General features: G+C 45.4%; 2 protein-coding genes across 2 annotated transcripts in view; one reads left to right on the top strand and one right to left on the bottom strand.

Moving 5' to 3' along the window:
- Positions 1 to 9099, top strand: part of SCFD2 (sec1 family domain containing 2) — a 206711-nt gene extending 197612 nt beyond the window's left edge. The window contains exons 8-9 of the mRNA XM_072863139.1: positions 3192 to 3311; positions 7386 to 9099. Coding sequence (XP_072719240.1) covers positions 3192 to 3311; positions 7386 to 7478 — 213 coding nt within the window. The 3' untranslated portion in view covers positions 7479 to 9099. The remainder of the gene's footprint in view (positions 1 to 3191; positions 3312 to 7385) is intronic.
- A 1999-nt stretch (positions 9100 to 11098) lies between these two features.
- On the bottom strand, positions 11099 to 14505 carry RASL11B (RAS like family 11 member B). The gene is made up of 4 exons (XM_072862725.1): positions 14354 to 14505; positions 14208 to 14264; positions 13144 to 13220; positions 11099 to 12297 (listed from the first exon to the last, which is right to left on the bottom strand). The coding sequence occupies exons 1-4, from the start codon at positions 14481 to 14483 to the stop codon at positions 11830 to 11832; spliced, it is 732 nt and encodes a 243-aa protein (XP_072718826.1). The 5' UTR covers positions 14484 to 14505; the 3' UTR covers positions 11099 to 11829.
- Between the last annotated feature and the right edge of the window lie 7850 nt (positions 14506 to 22355).

Genomic DNA, 22355 nt, shown 5'->3' with positions numbered 1-22355 from the left:
TTCTGGTTGGTCACAAATACCATATGCATTGGTGCTGGTGTCCTGGTTGGCAGAGATAGCCTTTGTGGGGCAGTAGAAATTGTTTCTGCTGGCTTTCCTCAGAGGAAAAGGCTGTGTTTTGTGATCTGCCATTAGAACAAACCTGTCCTCCGACCCTTGCCTGCTTCAGTTTTAGAGTTTTATTGACCACTGTCACCCTGCTTGCCCATCTCTCCCTTTCCCTCTGCTCCGTGCAGACACATGTGCTAGCAAACAGCCCTCTAACCATCAGCATCCTGAGGAAATACAGTAGTGTGGGCTCGGAGCTGGAGAGAAGGCTGATGTCCAGTTGGGATGCTCTGCTAGCTCAGGGAAACATTCCTCCTTCTTCCTTCAGGCTCCTTCACTTGATGTAATGGTTTTGCTTTTGTCTTGGTTAGTCTTTCTCATTGCCGGAGATAATTGTCCCAGTTTTTTTAATGCATGGCATTTTGAACTGAAGGTGAATTTCACTTGGGGATTTTTGCAAAATTCAGATTTCACAGTAAATGCAATTCAGAGGCCTCAGAAATGTCCCAAAACAACTGAACTTTAGAAGGAACCCAGAAGATACACATTGCTTTTGTTGCAGTCCATTTCAGTTTTTCTTCTGTATCACAGAAATGAGCTGTGTTTAGCTACACACAGCCAGTTCCTTCAAAAGAGAGAGCCTTGGGTGGTTGTATTATCAAACAAAAAAATCTTGGCAGAAACTTGCATTCTTAACGCAGCCAAATATTTTGTACCCAAAGTATTGTCCTCCTTCAAAACACTTGTGCATAGCGTAACAAAATTACAGATTCCAAGACCCTTTTCATTGCAATTTTAATTTAATTTAGAGTTTGCATGCCTAATAGTATTTTTAATATGCATTTCTGGAATTTGTGGTTTGAACTTTAGTCTTCTGAAAAATAATAAGTTCTATATAGGCACCATGTGTTTGGATCTAGGTTTATTTTGACTGAAGGAAATGATTTGTCAAGACATTTTCTCTTTAGTATTGCCATGAAAGCTTGTGTTTTCCAATTAATGCTCTTATATTGGGTGTCCTTTCAGCGTGTCCAGTGCTATGCATGCATGGTTATGACGAGTTTTTTGTTGCTGGGAAAGATATTAGGAAAGAGAGGCTTTATACAATAGCAAGCTTCTGAAGTTCGAGCTCTTTGCACACGTCTTGGTTCATTCAGAAGCTTTGTGAGATGGAGTGGAGCTGTTTGCTCTGGTGACAGGGTGAAGAAGAGCCATGAAGAAGATCCATGAAAAGGAATAAAACAGTAATTCCTGTATTTCCTTGAAGTGCTGTAGCAGAGCGTTTTGTCAACTTTTATCTTCACCATCTTTGCAAGCAGTTACTTCTTTAACCTTATGTTAACTGCTTACAGCAATTATGGCATTAAATACTCTTATATTTTAGCAAGTAATAGCTCTATCTGACCTGCTTTGTAAGTAAATATTTAGGTCTTACTTAAACTCTTCATGGTGTTTGTAACAGGAATGGACTTTTTTTCATTTGAGGTTGACACTACGTTATACGCAGACAGTAAGAAGTGAGTAGTCTGATGTGGGAAAGTGTATAAAGAAAGTCTTTGTAAGCTCTGGTGTATACATTTAATTGGTCTGTTGCTGTAAATGGAAAATTGCTCAATATCGCACCAGAATTGCAGGACACCCTGCTGAATGCTAGTATATATGCTATATCTGTGCCATCAGTTCAATGAAGATGGCTGGCAAAGTGGGGGCAATTAAGAGAATAAACACCCGGTACACAAATACTCAGCTCACTGATACATCTATCTAAGGCTTTTTGTACTGGTTTCAAACTCCCAAGGAGCTGAAGAGCTCCCTGCCTGGGGAGCAGTATTGAACAGGGAGCCCTGTGTAGTCAAAGGCCAGCTAGCCTGGAGAGAGAGCACGCCATGCCCCCCGTGCTTGCTTCAAAAGGAGGGTTGCCAGTCAGAAAGCCTGACGGAGCTGCAGGATGAAAAACTGCCCAAAGACTAAATATAGGGCAGCCGCAACAAGGAAGAGAAGAAGAGCTGCACCCTCAGGAGCTGGAGCCACAGGGATCAAAGATAGCTGCCTTGGTGGTGAAAGCAAAGGAACTGCGCTCCACCCAAAAAAGAGTTGATGACCACTTTCGTTCTGTCAAGTGAATACTGTCGAAAACCTGCGCTTGTGGAAGGAGAGGGGGCGGAGAGTCTAAAAAGGAGCAAATTAAACTGTTCTTACTGTCACTTTTCGGAGCCAAACATTTGGAGTGTTTCATACTCAAAGGTGGTGTGACAAGAGCAATTGCACGGGCTCCGTTGGCATCACTCCCAAAGACTAGAGCAAGGCATTGCCAGGGGAGTGTGCTTTATCAAGAAAAAAGAGTTTGCTAGGAAACAGCAAAGTAATTAAACTTCTAGAAGTGGGCAAGAGGAAACTGATGTAAAGCATCACCTTCACGTTTAAAATTAAAATGCAATTTTATAAAGTCTTAACTGAAGTGGAATGTTTGTGCCATTTTAATGATAATTGGGGAAAAATGCAACAAGTATTTTCTTTGAGCTAAAGTTTCTCTATATTAGTTGCAACCCAGTCATAGAAGTATTGAAAACTCTGAAGTGAAGCAAGCTAGAAATGGATTTCATACTATAATGAACCTTATTTATTTTCAGTGGTTGAATTGTAAAGGATTATTCGCTAGACTGGTGAAAACACATTACTTACGATTCTTTCCATTGCTGACCTCAGGCAGGGATTCTAGCATGCTTACGCTGGACTCCTTGCTTCTACTGGGTAGTAATTTACCCCTCATTCCTTAAAGCCCCATGCATACCTGTATCCAAATTGTGCGTCCACCCAAGTACCCTCCTCCCACTCTGGGAAAGGGAGGAAAGAAATGAAGAAGGAATGGAGGGAGAAGCCCTCAGACCTCATGAGAAACTCCTCTAGGTTTCAGTGGAAGCCATGAAGACTCCTTTTCCCTGGAAACAGTTCATTAGTTTTAACTGTGCGTCATCCCCATTGATTTCCCTTTCAGCTGCTACAGAAACCAGCATTCCATGAATATTTCTTTCTGAGCTTCCTCATTAGTCTTCCTCCAGCAGCTCAGGGAGCCCATCTCTGCTAGTCCATAGGTTTGGAGTTGGACTGAGCAACTACAAATAATGCTTTCCTTCATTTTACAGGTGAATCGCCCTTACCCTGGTGATCATCCTCTTCTGATCATCTTCATGGTTGGTGGAGTGACAGTCTCTGAGGTCAAAATGGTGAAGGATATGGTAGCAACACGCAAACCTGGTACCCAGGTAAAAACAGTTCTAAATGTACAGTTCCTGTCTGAACGAAGACTAAGAAAATTTATCAGACAATGTTCCCTACAGCACTGGTACCAAACCTACACAAAGCCACAGCCACATGGACAGGAATGGTGTTAGGATTTTGCTGTGAAACATCTGTAGGCAACAAGTGTTCAGGCACCAAGGGTCTGTTTTTCACATGAGTCAGCAATAAAAGTTCAGGCTCAGGTCGGAGAGTTCAGGACAGACTGGAATTATTCTGAAGGAGCTTTCATCATGTCTCAAAAGATTAATTTCTTGGTATTCTTTATAAACAGAAATATTTGCTGTCCAAAAGGCTACAGGCTCCCTGGCAGTGCATCTACAGGACATAGTGCAGGGATGCTCAGAAGGAGCCTGCCAAGGGCCTGGGTACCATCTAGTGACATATCGGTGGTGATCCTGCAGATGAGTCAATTGGCATTGCTAAGGAGCAAGATAAATTAGCCTGGATACAGCTGTACTGGTTTCTGGTCCAGGCACAGGTATCTCTGATAGATACCTGACCGCTAGATGCCTTAAGTAGCCTGAAGCAGGTGATGTGGAGAAAGCCCCAAGTCTCTGAGGCCCTTGGATGTGCTGTTGGACTCCTGGAAGGAGGATGGGTCCCGCGGTGAAGCTTCAATAGCGTCCATACAGCTAGTCTTTGCCTCTTCCACTCTCTGGCAGCAGCAATTGACTACAGCAGCTGTCATCTGAATGGAGTGGGGAGGGAGAGGAGGAGGATGGATGGGCTGTGGTGGCATCTGAGGTGTTAAAAATCATTGTTAACTGTGGAGGAGCATGTACAAGAGCAATCGGGTGTCTGCTGCGTAGTGCAGATATACAGGGTAGTCTAAAAACTGCAAAGAAGTTCTGTGTAACCAGCTGCATCGTAAACATAAGTAGTTTCCAGTGTGGCTTATAAACATCTTGTTTTCAGTTCCTATGGAATGCAGTTTTGATTAGTGAGAAATCGTTAGCGAAATGGCTAACCAAAGGCTGAGCAGCCCCTGGTTTTGACATGTGTTTTCCATGTTTTAGTTGTCTTTGCAAGGCAGGCTCAAGCAGTATTTTGTAAGATGGAATGCCATTTTTAGCAATGTTTTTTTGATCAAATTACACTTTTCTCCCCAATTAGCCTATTGCTAATCTCCTCAAAACAGCAAATAAAATTCTTTTCCATCTTGAAGGGGGATTGAGTTGTGACAGACTGATGGACAAGTTAATCCACACCCGAAATGTATTAATACACCCTGAAAGATAAGCAGAGGGTTAACACTTGAGTTGGTTGAGAACTACGCAGGGAGACTTTTGACTGGCTTTCTAGAGGGACTTGAGGCTTGACGGTGGTGACATGGGATCTGGTGTTGCTTTGCTTTGGCTTAACCCCACGGGCAGGTCACCCTCTGAGGCAGATTCCTAAAGAATTTTAAGCTTTTACTGCATCTTGCCCTTTGTCCAAATGTGCTGTGTTAGAGGTGAAAGGACTTGGGGGGAGAGGTGGGAGGAGGAAGAGAAAGAAGAAAAGAAGTAGTTGTGCAAGTCTCTCATATAAAAAAAGTTTATGAGTTTGTTGGATTTACCTGGATTTCTGCACTATAGCTGTGAATGTGTGCCACCTGTTTGGGATTATTCTCTTTTCAAAAAGCCAGGCATTTGTCTAACTCGAGCCAGTGTTTAACAGAGCTTTTTTGTGGTGTTCAGGCAATCAGATTCAGGCATCAGGGGAACACTGGCCTCCCAAGTCCCTTCCAGTCAAACAAAGCACTGACATTTATACTAATTATTGGCTCTTGGAGAAATGGAGAGACGTGAGGGTGCAAAAATAAAGAATTGAGGGAAGTAACAGAAAAACTGACAGGATGCACTGATTACTTCAGCAGTTGTTTGGAGTTGAGGCAAATGACATTTAAATGTGGAGTAGGAGACACATGTTTCCATCCACAGAACTGCCCTGCATCTGAATATGAATGACAAATTTATTTCTCATGGAGGAGCACAAAGGAATACAGTGTTTCCTACACATCATTTGTTTTTGGAATAGTTCCCCTAACCTAGTGAGAAGTATCCTTCTTTCAAAGGAAGAAATTACCTTTTTTTTCCACTTTAATCAGGAGAGTAAGAAAAGGGGAAGGAGCATGAGTGGATGTTTCACCCTCCCAACATGCACGGCCATCTGTGTGGCTGTGGCTGAGGCATGCAGACAGCTGAACCCCTCCAGATGCAGCATCAGCTGTCAGCTGCACCCTTCCCTGCCCTCTGCTGAGGGGGAGCTGCCCACTGCAGCGCCGTGGGTCGGGATGTGAGCTCCTGGCTCCTCAGCTGCCATCAGGAGGGCTGGCCCTTCAGGTGAAGCACTGAAGACAGGCGCGCTGTACTAAACAAGGAGAAGGTCTGCAGAGGAGATATACACTGTCCTGAAGAGACCTTCCTGGAGAAGAGATGGACATTACTTATCTGGGCAATTCCCCCCTTCTCTGTACAAATGAAGGAACAAATATTCACATTTATCCCCCTCAATGAGCCCTCGGAGATATTGGAGGGAAATGAGGGAAGTCCCACTGTATTTCGCTGCATCCTTTCTCAGACGTTAAGGTTGCAGCTCTCATTTTTCTCTCTGGGTTTGCTATTAGTTGCACAAATCCCCTCAGGGTTCAGTGGTGCGACTCCAAGAAGAAATTGCTTTTATCTGGCAGTGGCTATTGTTGATGTTTGGCTTGTACACCCAAAAAACTTTGGTAACGTGTCCCCTCGTGTTTTTCAGAACTAAGCTGCATGATAACAAGATGAGCACATACTGTGCTATAGTCTGATTCTCACGTAACGTAAGTGAGACAGTGTCAGCCTTTGGCATCTGCAAGTTACAGAGCGTTTTTCATCCATAGGAAGGAGAAGAGATAATCAGTGTCAGTTTGCCGCAGATTGTGTGGGAGGACAAGGGAAGGGGAGACAAGTGAGGGGGAGACTATCATCAGTACAGAAGGGATCTGTAGTAACTTAACTCCAGATTCCTTTCATTATTTGAAGTGAAAAGATGAAACAAAGAACAACAAAAAAGTTGAAATGCAGCACTATCACACATTTAAGCTGTGCGATGAAGAGCACAAGCGGTTTGATAGCTACTGCAGGAAACGGACACACAGACGTACTCCGTTGTCAATGCTTGTGCTGCTTCGCCTCGCATTTGCACTGAAGAAGCAAATTCATATTCAAGTGGGCTAGTAAGAGAAATCTGCCCCCATGTCCCTGCCTGCAGTCCTGACCCTATAAACACTACTGAACTTGGGGCTTTGTAAGAGCAGTGTCCCACAGCTTTGACCCTGAGTTAGCTCCACGCAGCAAGAGCATATGCGCTCGCTGCTTGCTGATAGCTTTGCCCTGCAGAGAAGCCTTCACGCTAGGCGTCTGCATACTGGGTTTCACTTAAGGAAAAGAGATACCTGCATCTAGCAGGGTGTGTGTCATGGCTGTACTGAGCGACAGTTTCATTCATCAGACCTGTCTTGGATTAAAAATCTGAGCAAACAAAAGCGATAGCATCCTGACGGTGCTTGAGGTTGAGCCTTGGTCCTGATGTGCAGAACAGCCTGTGCCTGGCCTGAAGAGACGTTTCTGAACAGGGACTGTAGCTCCCCGCAGCAGGCCAGCAGCACTTCTGTGGTGCTCGCCTTACCTTCAGCTGAGAGGAAACAGCTGTCACTCAAAACTGTGCTATAGGAGAGGAAACCCCTGCTTCATCAGCTGGTGCCTCGCAGTAAACACAATGGCAGTCACAACAAATCACCGGGTAGGATGTGGGTAGAAATGAGTCAAAGCACACATTCATTGAGAGTACAATGCTACCAGTCATTATGCTCCTTAAAGTGATTTAACTACACTTATTAGCCAGCAGACAGTTTCACTGGGCAAGTTGTACTGCCCTGTCAGTAAACACCAGAAACACACAGCCTGTCTAGTGCTGGGTGGAGCAAACAGTTCATATCCATGGCTCATTAGTACTGTGATCAGATCGGTCTCAGTCCCCTTCGTTTTGACTTGTTGTTTCTTCTCCCCCTTCTTCAGGTAATCGTGCTCTCCTCTGCACTCCTGACACCACGCAGTGTTATTGAGTTGTTGTTTGCCGCAGACCGACTCCAGCCTGACACTGATATCTGATGAGGGACGATCTGTGGAGAAGACGAGTGAGTGCCTTGGCTGGAAACATCAAATCCCTGGTCTGTCACTGTTGCCAATACCCTTCCAAAAAATGACATGTCCCCTGCTGCAGTTATGACTCCAGCTGAAACGAGGTGAAGCAGCAGGGTATCTGGCTGCAAGGGAACATGTGCAGCTCACAGGCAGCTCTCCAAAATGGTCCAGTTGTCCAGCAACAACTCCCCCTCTTTAACAGTAACACCATGCGGTGCTGAATCACCCCAGCCCCGCTCTGCGCAGCAAGGATGGTCGCTTGTAATAATTCCCTAGAAAAGGAGCAGCTGAGGACCAGGTAATGCTGAATTTGCACTCCCCAAGCAGTACTTTTTTCTTTGAATATTCCTGATGGTTTCGCTGGGGTTGCTTCTGGTGGGAAATGCTGCTGGGGGAGTGAAAAGCTAGCAAAATACACCTGCTCTTTCATGTTACCTTGCAAAACATGTGTGCCTTATATAGCATTAACCGCCTCTGCTCTTATTTTGTCCCTCGCCCCAGAGAGGTGATGGAGCACAGCCCTGATTTAGCCGGCAGAGCAGCTCCCAGTCTGGTGATGCTCTCCCAGTGGGACTGGTAGGGGCAGAGAGGCAGAGAGAGCCAGACTCAAGGGCTGGGTGACGGGATTGCTTCCCTCTCAGCTTCCCGTTTCTTGCTCTAGTTTCTCCACCCACAGTCCTGGGAGGAAAGACTGTTTGTGATGGCACACTTCTCTGTAGGTTTACGCAGGAGGACATATGGGCTGTGATGGTTTGATGATAACCCTGGAAGAATTGTCCCCTCACATGCATTTAAAAAAGAGAAAAAAGAAAAAAAAAAAAAAAAAGCACAATCCCATTTTCAAGAGGCCGCAGCAACAGATTCTTTCCTGAGCTAGTTTTCTGAACAGCATGATTAGAGATTAGCTTTTATTTTTAATTTATGATCATGAAAGAGCCGCTATCAAATTCAGTTATGTAATTTTTTCCTTATAAAATTTTCATACAGTCTGTGATTAAAAAGCAGCAGCCAATAGAGATTGTGATTGCGTATAGCACCAAGACTTCCAAATTGCAACATAAAATGGTGGAGCTCTAAAGCTGCATCCTCTTGCTTCATCGAAGGGATGCTAAGACTACAGCTTACACTGAGATGAGAATATGAAATTATAAGTGGCATTCACTCTATCATAGCATTCTTTATTATGCCAAAGGAATAGATTAAATGGAAGTAGGTTTTTAACCTTTGTTCACTAGCTAGCATAAGTTCTCTTAAATGTTTATAATGGTCTTCAGAAAAGGGTGCATTTTGATTTAAATTCACTTTTGAGTGGCTGGAAGGAAACAATGGACCGATTATAAAGCATGGACAATGTTGCCTCTATGGAAAAGAGATTTATAAGAATGACTATAGAATGGAACTTTGTGCTATAAAAAATGAGAAATATTACGAGATTGCAATGTTAAAAGCTCAAGAAATAGTTTGAACAGAGCAACTGGAAAGCAAATAGCCAGTCTCTTGGTTTCTCTTCTGTCTTTCTGTACTGTTTAATCTTAGAATATGGATGTTTTGTAAATTCTGTAATCAATAAAGCAATGCTCTTACAATGCTGAACCTCATCCCTCTTCTTCTTCTCTCCTAGTACACAGGGCTACATATGCCAGGGCTGCATATTCCTGAGACCCCTTTTTCTTTTGCACTATTTGTTGCCCCTAAGAACCCAGACCTTCTGCCTTGGGAGGTGTCCTAGAGGTGTCCTACTCTGCTGGTAGCAGAAAGGCTGTCCTGCATCCAGTGGCCATTGCTGGCCAGTGAGTTCAGGTACTCAGGTACCTCTGACATGCTGCAGCTTTCCAGAGATGATGGAGGCTGGCAGTTGTGGTCTTCTCTCCCTCACGTGTCTTTCATCAGATGCTCTCAGGTCTCTTGACTTGGCCATCTGAGGACATATTATATAGGACAACAAGAAGGGGGTGAGTTTAAGCAGACAGTGGTGCTCTTGTACTTCCTATGGGTCAAGCAGCTCCTCGTACTGAGGCAGAGACTAGTTTTCCAAGTCACCATCTTCCCCCCAATACACACACACTTTGGAGGAATCTTGTCAGCCGGTGGGGCCACAGCTGTGGCAATGGATGCTGGGACTCAGCCACCATCTCATACTGAGTAGCTGAAGAGATGAAAGGAGATGTTCACAAGAGCCTGCTCCTCTTCTAGACCAAGACTGGAGTGGAGCCTTTTCAGTGACCCTAATGTGATAGTTAGCTCCTTATTTGTAGGAAGTAGCTTTAGTAGCTACACATAGCCTGTGCTCAGGGAAGAGGACAGAGGGATGAGAGGTCTCCTGCAAGTCACATGTGAGCAGGAACAGCACAGAAGACTTTGCTTGGGCAGGTGCAGGACCACAGCAAGGAGTGTCTAAGCCCTCTGCATGTGACACTAAGCAACACTCAAAAGGTATGAGGAAAACACAAAGCCACCCTTAGCAAATGGGTTTACTACTATATTAATAAGCTAAGCAGTATTTGGTAATAAGCTCACAGTGGATGGCCAAGCTCAATTTTGTTCTTAAGTCTAGTCCTAAGCCACTTGGCTAGCAGCTCACCACGAAAAAGATTATCATCAGCAGGACCTTGTCAGGGTTTTCCTATACCAGGTATTACTGCTGCATGCTAACCAGGTGAGCCTGTGCAAACAGTCACTCCAGTCCCAGCACAAACATCCTTCTCAGGAAGGCTCTCAGTAAAGCTACTTTAAGCATGAATAAAGTGATTGAAGGCTTGTAGTAATATGATTACATTCTTCATTGTCATGTAGTGCAATATATGAAGCTGCTTTTTTTTTTTTTAAAGAAACTGTAAGTCACTTAAAAGACTGAGCATTCCTCCAGATTGTGATCTATCTTACATCATTCTTTTCTTACTGGAATTTTTTTTTGACAAGGGCAGATAAAGAATCCCATTTTAATTTGAAGGGTCTCTGTCTTAGTTCCTCTCCTAAAAGAATTTCTTAAAAGGAAGTTGTAAAGCAGTTGTGAGAGCTCCCCCCCTGTGGTTTATGCTAATAAAGCAACAGTATAGGCAGGAAAGGCCTTCTGACTATTCCTGCAAAGTATGTTAACTACCTTGAGAAAACTATTACTTTGTCTCAACATTTCACTGGTTATTGCCCATTGTTTCTCACCCACAAAGAACACACAAGAAAACATGCAATTCAAAAATTTAATGTTGAACCAGGCAGTAAGAATGAAGAGTCCACTCCCTATGAGGAGTAACTGTACACAAAATAAATAACTTACAGTTTAAACAAAAGCACAACTGGCTTTTTAAAGTGCATGTGTATAAGGCCTTTAGCCTGTGAACTCCATTGGCTCAATGTAAAAAAAATTATACATATGCAAGTCTGCCACATGTGTTTAAGGATGAACAGGGACTGGCTCAGCTCAGAACAAACTACCAGCTTCATTGCCTGGAGCCAGCCGTGCTTCACACCAAGCTGAATCACAGCCACATTCTTTCTGTGCCTACTGCACAGAGAGACATGTCTTACACGGGCAGTTGGACTATCACTCCAACTCCACGCTCGCTCCTCAAAAGCTCCATGTTGGATCATTTAGTCTAGACAGTATTTATTTCAGACAGTAAAAAACCCACAAGTTATTTGTAATTAGATATGTTTACGCCCTGTGGACAATAGTTTCACATACAAGGAGTCTGGTCAAGTTGTCAGCAATAACATAGCTAGTAAAAAAAAAAAAGGACCATTGTTTACAGTCTTGATACCCAGTCATGTCCACTTATTTTACACTTATTTTTACAGAACAATTTCATGTTTGCTTATTTGTTTTGAAATACATGGGAAATAAACAGTTCTACTGTGCAATAAAATTAAACAGATACATCATGCTGTCCTTCATCCAAGTGAAAACAAGACTCAAGTGGTTACTTCTTAACAGTGAACTGCAGTTCAGGGTGTTTCCCTGCTCAAGTACAAGTTGAGAGTTACAGCTAAAAGGTTGTTTCTGCACAAGCATTAAGTCAAATCTGTCCCATTGGAGAAAAGGCAAACTGAAGGCTTGTTTCATTTACTGGAAAGTTCCTTTTCCAAATGAAAATACTTGTTCCACAAGTCACATCCTAGAACCATTTCAAGAGTTTTTGGTTTTTTTCCTTTTCCAATCTGCCACTGTTCCTTTTTTAAGCAACTGCTTGTTTCTACAGCCATGCAAAAGGCTACCTGAACCATCCTTCTTTCACAGTGCCTTGGGATCTAGATGTGCCAGTGTTAAACACCCCAGGTTTCAATCTCTGGCTAAACGCTGGGAAGACCAACAGCTCTGCTGTCAAACAGAAGTGACAGTCCTCACTTTGGCAGACAAAGCTTGCTTAAACCTTCTCTTTAGATCCTGCATGTTGGGCGATTTTGGCCGTGGAATAAGAGAGGTTCTCCTTCTCTCAGGGGTGCTGGCTGTTTGCTGTTTACTGACTTCTTTACAGAGGAGATGGAAGGCATTGAAGACATCATTATAGTTTTCACTGACAGATACTTCATAGAAAGTACAGCCTAGCATGTTGGCAAGCTGAAGTCCATGCTGAGGCTCCACCTCTTTGATATGCAAGAGATCAGCTTTGTTTGCTACAATGACAACAGGGACTGCATTTCCTGGATGCAACTGTCGAACATGATGGTAAAGGTGACTGAGTAGTTCATAGCTCTTATAGTCTGTGATGGAGAAGACAATCACGAGGGCATCTGCCCAGCGAATGCATCTGTTCAGCTGCTCATTACAATCCAGATTGTGTTCATGGATCTGAAAAAACGAATGGTCTCAAATTAGATAGCTGAAGTCATAAAAGATTAAAAGGAACCTGTCTTTAAGAGTCCGTAAAGCCAAATAGCATTTTACAGCTTCAGACATATATTTGCATTTCACATTGTAAGTACAAACTTAATCTGAGCGTGGCGAATAAATGCATGTTGATTCAGCTGCAAAAAGCTGGAATTTAACACTGGCATTTGCTATACTCAAATGGAAAATTGACCTGAGTAGTTCTGCATGCAGAGAAAGACTTTGTAGTTCCACAGAATGGGAAATTAACTGGCTAGACAGTAAGTCTGGGGAAGCAAAGATATGAGCTGGAAGCATTTAGACCTGGAGTGTTGCCCAGTTCAAAAAGGCAACAATCCAGCATTACTCAGGTCTATACATTCAAAACTTTAACTTGTGACACACTAATGAGAACAGCCACGGTACAGCAGACTTCGCTTTCCATCATACACATTTATGAAGCTTGTTGGGCAGTGGTCATGGCATTTTCTTCCACATGTACCTTATTTGCACAGAACTGTTTCTGGTTTTGTGTCTCATGTTCCCAATATACAGGAACAAGACACTTAAGTAATTCAGCCACTCAAAAGTAATGGGCCTCCAATGTACAAATGATTCATCAAAACAGTGAGTTGTTTTCTTTTACTACCAGCATACTACAGGCACGCAACACATCTGGCTTCACTGGTTCTAACAGAAGTTACCACCTCTCCCACACAGAACACCAGACTCTGAAATGGACCATAACAAGATGCTGCACACAGAGGGACAGACACACATACACATTTAGAGCTGCTTTGGTGAACTGCATGGCTGCATCTAGCTCACCTGAACTCCTGGAGTATCTTGCACTTGAATAGCCAACATCTCTCCGTCTATCTGGATGTGCCTGCTGTAGAGATTACCTGACAAGAACACGAACAGGTTCGCAAGTACAGCCACCACTCTACACACAGACAAGTATTCCTTCTGCTGCCCATTAGTTGTGCAAGAAAAGTTGTATCGCTGGTTATGAAGCAAGGGACCAGTGTGATCAATTTTTTGCATGCAACAACCCATAAATTTATGGCTTTACTGGAAGCCTGGGATTTAACCTTGCATTGACTTGTTTTGAAGCTTGGCATTTAATATTGTGCAACTTGGAACTTAATCACTTCTTAAAGACTGTCTTCACTTAGATGATAAAGGTGCAAAATAACCAGCTATTCTAGAAAGGCAGTTTGCTTGTCATTCAGTATTTCTGCACTTTAACAAACCATTTTTCTAAAAAGCTCTCTGCTAGCTGACCTATTTGTTGTTTTTTTTCATTTGTTTGGCTTTTCTGAGTCATTTCCTCAACAGAATGCTGCATATTTTATGTTCACATTAGTTTAGGCTTCCCACTGCACTACACTCGAGTAAGTACGTAACATCACCTCTTCGCTTTCCCCGTTCCGCCGGCACCGTCTAGATCATTTAGCTGCTGCCATTCAGTTTGCTAAGGATAATATAATACTGGGCTTACGGAACGTTTTCCTGTTTGGTCTAAAAGGCTTCTTCCAAGAGGGACATTTGCACCACACAAAGTAAGTTCTGTTAGAGAACAGGCTGCGACCGGTGTGCGCTGCCCGGGGGCCGCCGGCGGAGTCACAGCTCGGTGGGCCTGGCCGGGCAACAATACCCGCTCGGTGCGCCCACGGCCCCGCTTTTAAGTTCTCTCTTTTACGCTCGGGACCTGGCTCGGTGCCGGGTTTTGCACGCTTATTTCCAGGGCTGGCGCACCCCCGCTCTCCAGCCCGGGCACCCCCCGGCGGCTCCGGGGCAGGAGGCCGGCGGGGCCGGGGCCCTCCCCTCGCAGTAACCCCCCCGCCGCCGAGCCCGGCGGGAACAAAGCCGCGCCGCCGCTCGCCTACCTGCGTTCCTCTCGTAGTCGCCGATGAACCGCCGGGTGAGGAACCGCACCACCAGCGCTGCGGGCAGGCACAGACAGGCAACCGTTAGCCGCGCTCCGCCGCCCCGCGCTCCCCGCCGCGCCGCGCCCCGCCGCCGCCCCCCTCACCTGTCTTGGCCACGCCGCTGCCCCCCACCACCGCGATCTTGACGAGGCGGGGCGGGGCGCCGGCGGGGGGGCCGCCCTCCCCGCCGGGCGCGCACTCGGCGATGGTGCACATGCTCTGCGTCAGGCGCATCGCGCTCGCCGCCCCGCGCGCCCGCAACGGCCGCCGCCGCCGCGCCCCGGCGCTTTTCTCGCCCCCGGGCCCCGCCCCCGCCCCCGGCGGCCACTCAGCGCGCCCGGCCGCCGCCACGCCCCGCCCCCAGCCCCGCCCCGCCGGGCAGAGGCGGGAGCGCAGCGGGGCGCGGGAGGGCGGCGGGGGCGGCGAAGTCTGTGAGAAACGAGGCGTTTCGGGGCATTGCGAGAAGCCTGGAAATGGGGGGGGGGGGGGGGGTGTGACCTCCACGGTCCTCGGGTGTCAAACACCTCCCGCACCTAGCGGCACCGACCGAGCGTTTCCCAAGGCCTCGGCGCTGGGGTTGTGTCTCAGAGTGCCGCCGGGCTGACCCAGGCGTACAGAAGACGGTGCGAAGGCGCAGCCGCCCGCCCGGTGCTCGGCCTGCCGGGGCACGTCAGGCCTGCTCGTACGAGGGGGCGGGTGCCGGTGCGGGCACAGCCGCACCCCATCCAGCTCGGACAAGGCGGCCCTTCCCTCCCGGCCCTGCCTGCACAAGCACTTTGAAATAACCACCCGGAGCAGGAGCCGACTGCAGTCAGAATGGGGGCAACTGCGGAGGAAAGAATTGAAACCAAGGGACGAGGCTGGGAGAGGTCTGTGCCCTCTCAGCTTGGTTGTAGTACACGGAAATAGGAAAGAAATCGAGTAAAACATTTTTCTCGAGTAAAATCGAGGCATCGATATGGCAATGGTTAAAGAAACAACGGGAGATGACGGCAAGGGAGGGAAAATATAAATGAGGGGTGGGTGGGGAACAGCGGACTGTACCAGCCTGGGAGCAGGGACTGGTCCATGGCCAAACCCTTGCCAGCATAAGCAAGGAGCCTGAGCAGCAAAATGGAGGCAAAAAACCTGCCCACACGTGAAACAAAGCTCGCTAGGAGAAGGGTAACAGAGCGGGATGAAATCACTCTCCTGTATCCAGGAAAGACAGGCCTCGTAGTAAAGGCCACTGGATAACGCTGAATGCTAATTACGCAAAAAGAAGGACTAGACCCCAAGTGTTTGGCTCAAAACCACAGCAGGGAAAGTGTTAAAAGAGACTCGGGGTAGAACTGGGAGCCTGATGGTGACATTGGCCAAAGACGGTCACCATCGCAGCAAACACACGTTTGTGCAGAGCTTTCTGTCAGCTGCAAAGCTACGTTTGCATACGGAAAAAGATACCTGGCATATAATGAAACAAATTGCAGCTCCCACAGCAGCTGCTGCTTTCCCAGATACCAAGGTGAGAGGAGACGCTATGAATGACGCCCGGGGCCAAGCAGCGCTGGGTACAACAGAGGAACAGCTCTTTTTGCCAGCCACCAGACCAACAAGAAGTGATGGCGGTTTAGCTTTGTAAGTAGTGAGGATGTTGTAAGGCTTCTAAGGCCATAAGGAAAAAAAATCGTTTGATAGATGCAGTTTAAAATAAATAGACGGGTAAAACATAGGTTTACAAAAAGGCATTCGAAGTCAAAAGGGGAAAGAGTAAGAGATCTAATTAGAAAAAAAATCAACAAGGCTGAAGGACTCAAGGACTTGAATACAAAGGAAAGACTGGATTTCTTTACGCCAGAGCGGCAGAAATGATCTGGACATTGTATCTCAAGCAAAGGGGAAGGGTTTCACAGAAGATCTCCTGGCAGCTTGGTAACTATGTCACTGGAAATAGAAAACCTACAGATAACAGTGAGGAGGATCACTCTCCTAAGAAAGTTTTGTCTTCAAGATAAGGACGTACAGCAGATAAATGACAGCAGCTAGAAGCAGTTACTTCAACCAGGGAAAAAGCAACAAGGCTGTCATGCAGTGAGAGGGGCATACAGACTGAAGGAAGTCTGGCAATATTTCCAAAACCAACACACATTTTTCCTCCGTTTTTAATAAAGATGATTATGTGAAAGATGGGAGCAGAAGGAAGATGAATAATGGGAAGAAAGTAATGGGTAATTACTGCAGTGGGGAAAAACGAATGAGCTCGTCTGGAGTGCAGACAGGCCAAGTGTGTGAAGATGAGGGTGGAAGGAGCAAGAAGTTTTACTGTAGCACTCAAATCATTCTGGAATACTTGCATTAAATAAAGGGAAGGAAATAATTCACAATAATTTAGGCAAATTTTGAAGGAAAGAATAATTAACGATATGGGAATAAATGGGATCAAATCAAGCATGGGATTACATGAAATGTTGCTTCAGCATGATATCTTTCCCTGATAGAACTTTGTTTCCCTTTTCCTTAAAGAAAGGAGATGTGGTAGATGTAATCTATTTGGGGTCAATAATGCCTGATACTGTCCAGACAGGAAACAACCATTTAAACAGAAGAATGTGGGGATCAGGAGACAACGACGGAGGGGTGTTTTATATGGGAAGCATCAGACTGAAGGAAAGCTGCTCTGTGGGATTCATCAAGGTTCCTGTCGTCCTTCATATTTTCATTATAGTGGTGTCCTCGAGAGCACTAGCATGCTAATGAAATCTGCTGTTGGCAGAGCTAGGAGACATCACCAGTTCAAACAGGGGTGGGAATAGTATATTGGAGAAACTTCATGCCTCTTAGAACAGGATCAATGAAAATAGAATTACATTTGATAATACTAATGACATGCAGAGATTAATCACAAAATTTTCTTCCATTGACTATGAGATCAGAACCTGGAAAAGACAGACTAGTTAATCACAAGATGAGTAGGAGCTATGTAAAAAGGGAAACATAAACCCAGTTATGTCAGATAAGCGATTTCAGAAAAGATCTGCAGTATGATGTGTGATTCTGTCAGCCAGTCAAGAGTAAATCAAAGTGGAACAAGTATGGACAAAAACCACTATGATGATCAGGGACAGGACAGCCCGTTTCAGAGAAGGATAAAAACACTTGGTGTGTTCAGTTTGGCAAAACAAAGAAGGGGGGGGTGGTAAAAGGGGGAGCCAGGAAAGTTTAGTTAAACCTAAGGGCCGATGTCGGCACGAGACAAGTGGGTATAAGCTCATCTCTGCAGCCGGAGTAGCAAAATACTGGAACAGCCCTCTAGCAAGAATGGCTGGAGCAAAATCAAGTCTGACTTCTTTTAAATGGAGCTGGAGGAGTTTATAGAAGGGATTACATGCTGTGGTTGACTGCAGTGGCGATGAGACTGGATGACCAAGAGATCCCTTCTAGAGGCCTGCAGACAATATTCTAAAACCATTACATAAATAAATATTTAGGCCTAACATATAGCAATGTGTGCAGCAGTGGTGTCTCCAGCATGCAAAGGGGTATGGTAGAAAAGGGGAAATGGGAAAGGGTGATGAAAATGAGACAACACCTCAATAAACCAGTTTTAGGAAGGAGATGATTAATTAGGGACGGGATGAAAGTGCTAAAATAACCGGAGAATGGGATCTTCTCCCTCTGTCTCAGAACACCAAAAGCAAAACAATCAGCCAGATTGAAAGGTGGAACTTCTGGAAAAAATGAGATACAAAATATGTTCTTGTAAAATATATAATTGAGCCACTGAGCCAATTGTTGTAGGAAGGCACTGGGACAAAAATTAAAATTATCACTATACAAAGAAGGAATGTACATATATAAATTATGAGAAAATGCAGTTTTACAGTACTTCGTGCTAGCATGAAATTCATAAGCAGCAGTAAATTAATCTCCTCAGATTTTGAACCAGTCTCTTAGGTATTATGGACGAGAAAGAACTCTAACACAGTGTGGACAGGCTTCCTCATGTATCAGTCTTTTTAATACAAAATTTCTTATGTCTTCCTCTCAGTTATGCAGAAGTGACTGCTGTCAGAGGCAAGGTCTTAGCCCGGGTGGGCATGGGTTGGAGCCGGTGTGAATACACACTCCCACACTTCAGGGACGCATTTCTATGGTTTCTTTTGTGCCACTATTCAGAGGGGATGCTTGCATGCAGCTTACACCTTCCATAAAGACACTTCCGTCAGCAGTCAGGGAATGAACCTTACTTTGTTATCTAGTGCTTTGGTAATTAACTTCTAATACGTGTCTTCCGAGAAACAAGTGGTGTGGACACGGTGTTCAGAAACACGGCCAACGTCTGCTCATTCCAGATAAGTATTTACTTTCCAAGGCACTGTGAATTCTCTCTTTGGCTTTACAGGAGTAACTACAAGAAAGCTCTCTGTTCATGGCACAGTACAGATGTCCCACGCTCCCAACATATAGAGCCGAGTCGACCAATGCTGGTGAAAAGCCCGAGAAGACCAGAGTTTACCCCTGCCCTGGTACAGCCCTGGATCACCTTCCAAGAGCAGAACAAAAGAGGGAGGGAACAGAGATATTAAAAGAAACTGCATAAACAGGAAAACAACTTCTTTCTGTATTGGGAGAGATCTGCTGGCCAGCGAAGGCCAAGCTTGCAGAGCAAGATAGGATCTTCATTCCAGGGCAGAGAAAGGGGGAAGAGAGGGAGGGAGGGAGGGAGGGACAAGCTCCATGCACCCTCACCTACCCACAGACTCTACATGGTTTCTATAGCAGCACAATAGCAGACATTTTTCTCTCTCCACAAGAAAGCCTGAGTAATGTTCTGCAATTATATTAGTATGCATTTTAATCAGATTTTATCTTCCTTTAAGCTTGCATTTTTTTCCCCCCATTTCCTCCTTATGTAATGCTTCCAAAGTCTCATCCAAGAAGTGGAAAGCTCAGGGTTTTCTTTTCCATTCAGGGCTGCCCATCTGCTGCCAGTATTTTTTTGTGCTAGTTTGTGCCCCCACAGTACAAGCAGTTGTTCTGCACGCAGAATGCCAGTTTGATCCGAAAAGAGGGGGAAAAAGCCCTGATGACGGAATCTCTTGAGTTAATACAGCTCTAATGCTTCATTCAAAAATGTACATGAGAGCGCTTAGCAGAATTTTTGTTTTCCATTTTAGGAGTGCCTCAGAATCTATATTAAGCCCTCTAAAAACTGTGGCATTAAAGTGCCATTGCTGGCCTCTCTAAATCTCATCTTGTGCTACAACAGAGTCAGTTTGTCAAGGGGCTAACGCCTGGATTACGTTAGGAAAGGTCACGGACAAGTCCTGCTGTGCCAGGCAAACCGTAGGGAGGAGCGCTGGGGCTGGGACAGCCTCTCTCAGTTGCTAAGCAAATGAAGAGCTTGCTGCATCTGCAAGTCTAAGCTCTGCAGATCCTTTAACTGGAGTCATCACGCAGAAGTCGCACCCTGAAACTACAGACAGGGACGGCAGGGTTTTGGTTATCACCTCTCCAGGTTTCGGTTGTCACCTCTGGGCAGGCAGCGACTGGCCCAGCAGCTCTGCTGGTGGGAGGCCCTGGGTGCACATGTCCTGCCCTGCTCGGGGGGGTCAGCCAGGATGGCACAAGCTCCCGTTGGACATGGCTTGAGCTGACCCTCTTCTGAAGTGGAAAGGCACTGAAAGCTTTACATTTCTAACACAACTTCTTTAGCAAGAAGGATGTAAATTCAAGTCATGCCTGCATACTACAACAGAAAGTTATGATGAGTGAATGTGTAGGTTGAGAAGTCGAATGCAGAAAATACAGGAAATGCCAGAAATAAGATTGCCTGGGCAACTTTAACTCATCCTCCCACATGCATATGCATTTTGTTACAGCCTTAATTGCATAATGTCATACCATTACACTGTCTCCTGTCTTACTGGCAGTCTGTCTTCTATTTGCCCATGGGAACAGAGACTTGAAGATCTGGATGTTATTCAGCATTTCTTTTAAATCCTCAATTAGCCAGCCCATGGTGCAACACAGGAAGTATTGCCTTAGTACAGGAATTACTGACTCCTTCATAGGCTTGTCATGGTGTACAGCAAAGAAACGTGAGAAAAACTCAAACTGTAAGTGGACTAGGCTGCGTAAGTCCAGTATGTACGTGCCACTTAAACCCCTTTCAGTTGCTACCTCCTCTTGAAACACCTCAATGCTTTATACCCCCAAATATTCTGTAGCAAAGTCCCATAGACACACTGCATTGAAACAGGGACTGTAGCCCTGAGGTTTGAGATGAGCAGTTGAACCACCAGGGACGAGTCCTTCTCTCTCTTTACCCGAATGAACACCACAGCCCTGAGGGCAGTGGAACAACTTCAACGGGAAGGCTAAGAGAGGCACATCTCAGGCCACATGCTGGACCAGCTGTCTGAGCTTGCTTCTGTAAATGTCACAGACCTGGGGCCAAGGGCTTCCTTGAAACTGAGGAGAAAAGAGGCAACCTTTTCTCAATATGGGAAGCAAGCGTGATGGTAGAGCGTGTTAGGCCAGGTGCCTGGGAGGGAAGGGTGGTGGGATGGGTGAGAGCTCCCTGGGAATGCCAGGCACAGGTCTTCCCACCCCTGCTCTAGGTGCAACTGGTGCAGCGAGGGGCTGGGAGGGCAATCAGGGGAGGAAATGCCTATTTTACAAGAAGAGAGGAGGAAAGACAGGCTTGCTTAGCCTAGCAAATGGTGCCTGGGAGGGGAGATGATAATTACCTGCTGCAGCTGACACAGGAGGGATGACGGGGGAGAGGAGAGCTCCTTCGAGCAAGGAGCAGCTCGTCAGAGGGTTTGCCTTCTGAGTGAGTTTTGCAGACCTTAAATGCCTAAAGGAATTAGGCACTCCTACTGCCTTTCGGTAGGAACTGGATCCACATACCATTTTAAAAATGCAATTATTGTTGACAATTTCTAAGTTACAGTTCAAAAAAAAGCCTGCAACTATAGAGATTTCCACAAGAAACCAGGTGATCCAAAATATTTTGTCAATAATCCGAACTAGATAAAAAAAGAAAAAGGTAATGAGGCAGGTTGGGAAGTAAATGACTCCTGCTTTGGAAGTTACATAGATATGCAGGGTACAAGAAGGGTTACATTTTGTTCGCTGTGTTTCTATATCATAAATTTCTATATTGTGTTTTGTCTAAGGCTAGAGCCCATTGGTGATGCTTTGTGAAGGATGTGTTTAAGGTATTTAAATGAGCAAGCACTGCTGCCTACAAGGCAGCCTTAACAGCCTTTAAAAAATTTTATTCATCAAAGTTTCAGGATAGTCATTAGCACAATTATTATGCGGGCAGATGACTACAAATAGGCAGCCGAAAATTGTCAGAGGAACAGCAGTCATTTTTATTAGAAAAAAAATGAGACTTTGGAGCTACTGCAACACCCAACATTTTAATAACAATCCATTTTTCAACAATACACTGTTTGGCTGGCTAAACATGCACAAGGATTAAACACAGGAAGCTTAAGAGCAGACTCTGTCAGCTCTGTTTGTTTTCTATAAATCCCTTTGTGATTATGATGAACTGCGCTGTAACAGGGAAGGATAGTTTAGTGTTATTGTATAGATGACTCGTATAGTCTCTATGGTTTGACAAGAGCACAGGTTTTTTTCTAAATAAAGCAAGTCGTCAGTCCAAAAATAGAAGTAACACTTAGAAGAATGCAGCTCCTGGAGGAATTACAAATTCCATCTACCAAAAACACAGAGGTTGGTATGCTGGGGCATCTCTGCTGAGGATATTGTGTGAAAGCCATTAATTCTTCATCTGGAATGTAAATCTATGCCGTCCAAATGGGATTTAAGTATTTCAAGGTAGGACTTCAGTTCCTGGCTGGAACCGGTTTTAGCCGGTTGGGCAATTTTCATGGTCATTTTTATATTTGCTTTCTTGCTCAGAGCCCAGAGTTATTTGCCCGGTGCTACCTGCAGCTCTGCGGCGTGGTATGGCTGGAATGGGTCCCCAGGCGAGGAAGGAAATGGGGCCCTGGTCCCGCCGGCCGCCAGCTTTCCTCCTCCCTTGGCCCCTGGCAGGGCCTCCCCCACCAGCAGGCTTCAGGGTCATTGCACTGCTTGCGAAGTCGA

Source organism: Ciconia boyciana, chromosome 5 (genome assembly GCF_034638445.1).
Source record: "Ciconia boyciana chromosome 5, ASM3463844v1, whole genome shotgun sequence".
In the NCBI taxonomy this organism is placed as follows: Eukaryota; Metazoa; Chordata; class Aves; order Ciconiiformes; family Ciconiidae; genus Ciconia; species Ciconia boyciana.
This window is presented reverse-complemented; position numbering and strand designations above follow the sequence as displayed.

Bases quoted from the DNA above. Each gene is read 5' to 3' on its own strand.
- RASL11B (XM_072862725.1), bottom strand. From the start codon at position 14,483: ATGCGCCTGACGCAGAGCATGTGCACCATCGCCGAGTGCGCGCCCGGC. The intron at 14,265-14,353 runs GTGAGGGGGGCG...GCCTGCCCGCAG, and splicing joins CAGCGGCGTGGCCAAGACAG to CGCTGGTGGTGCGGTTCCTC. The intron at 12,298-13,143 runs GTGAGCTAGATG...TCGTTTTTTCAG, and splicing joins AAGATACTCCAGGAGTTCAG to ATCCATGAACACAATCTGGA.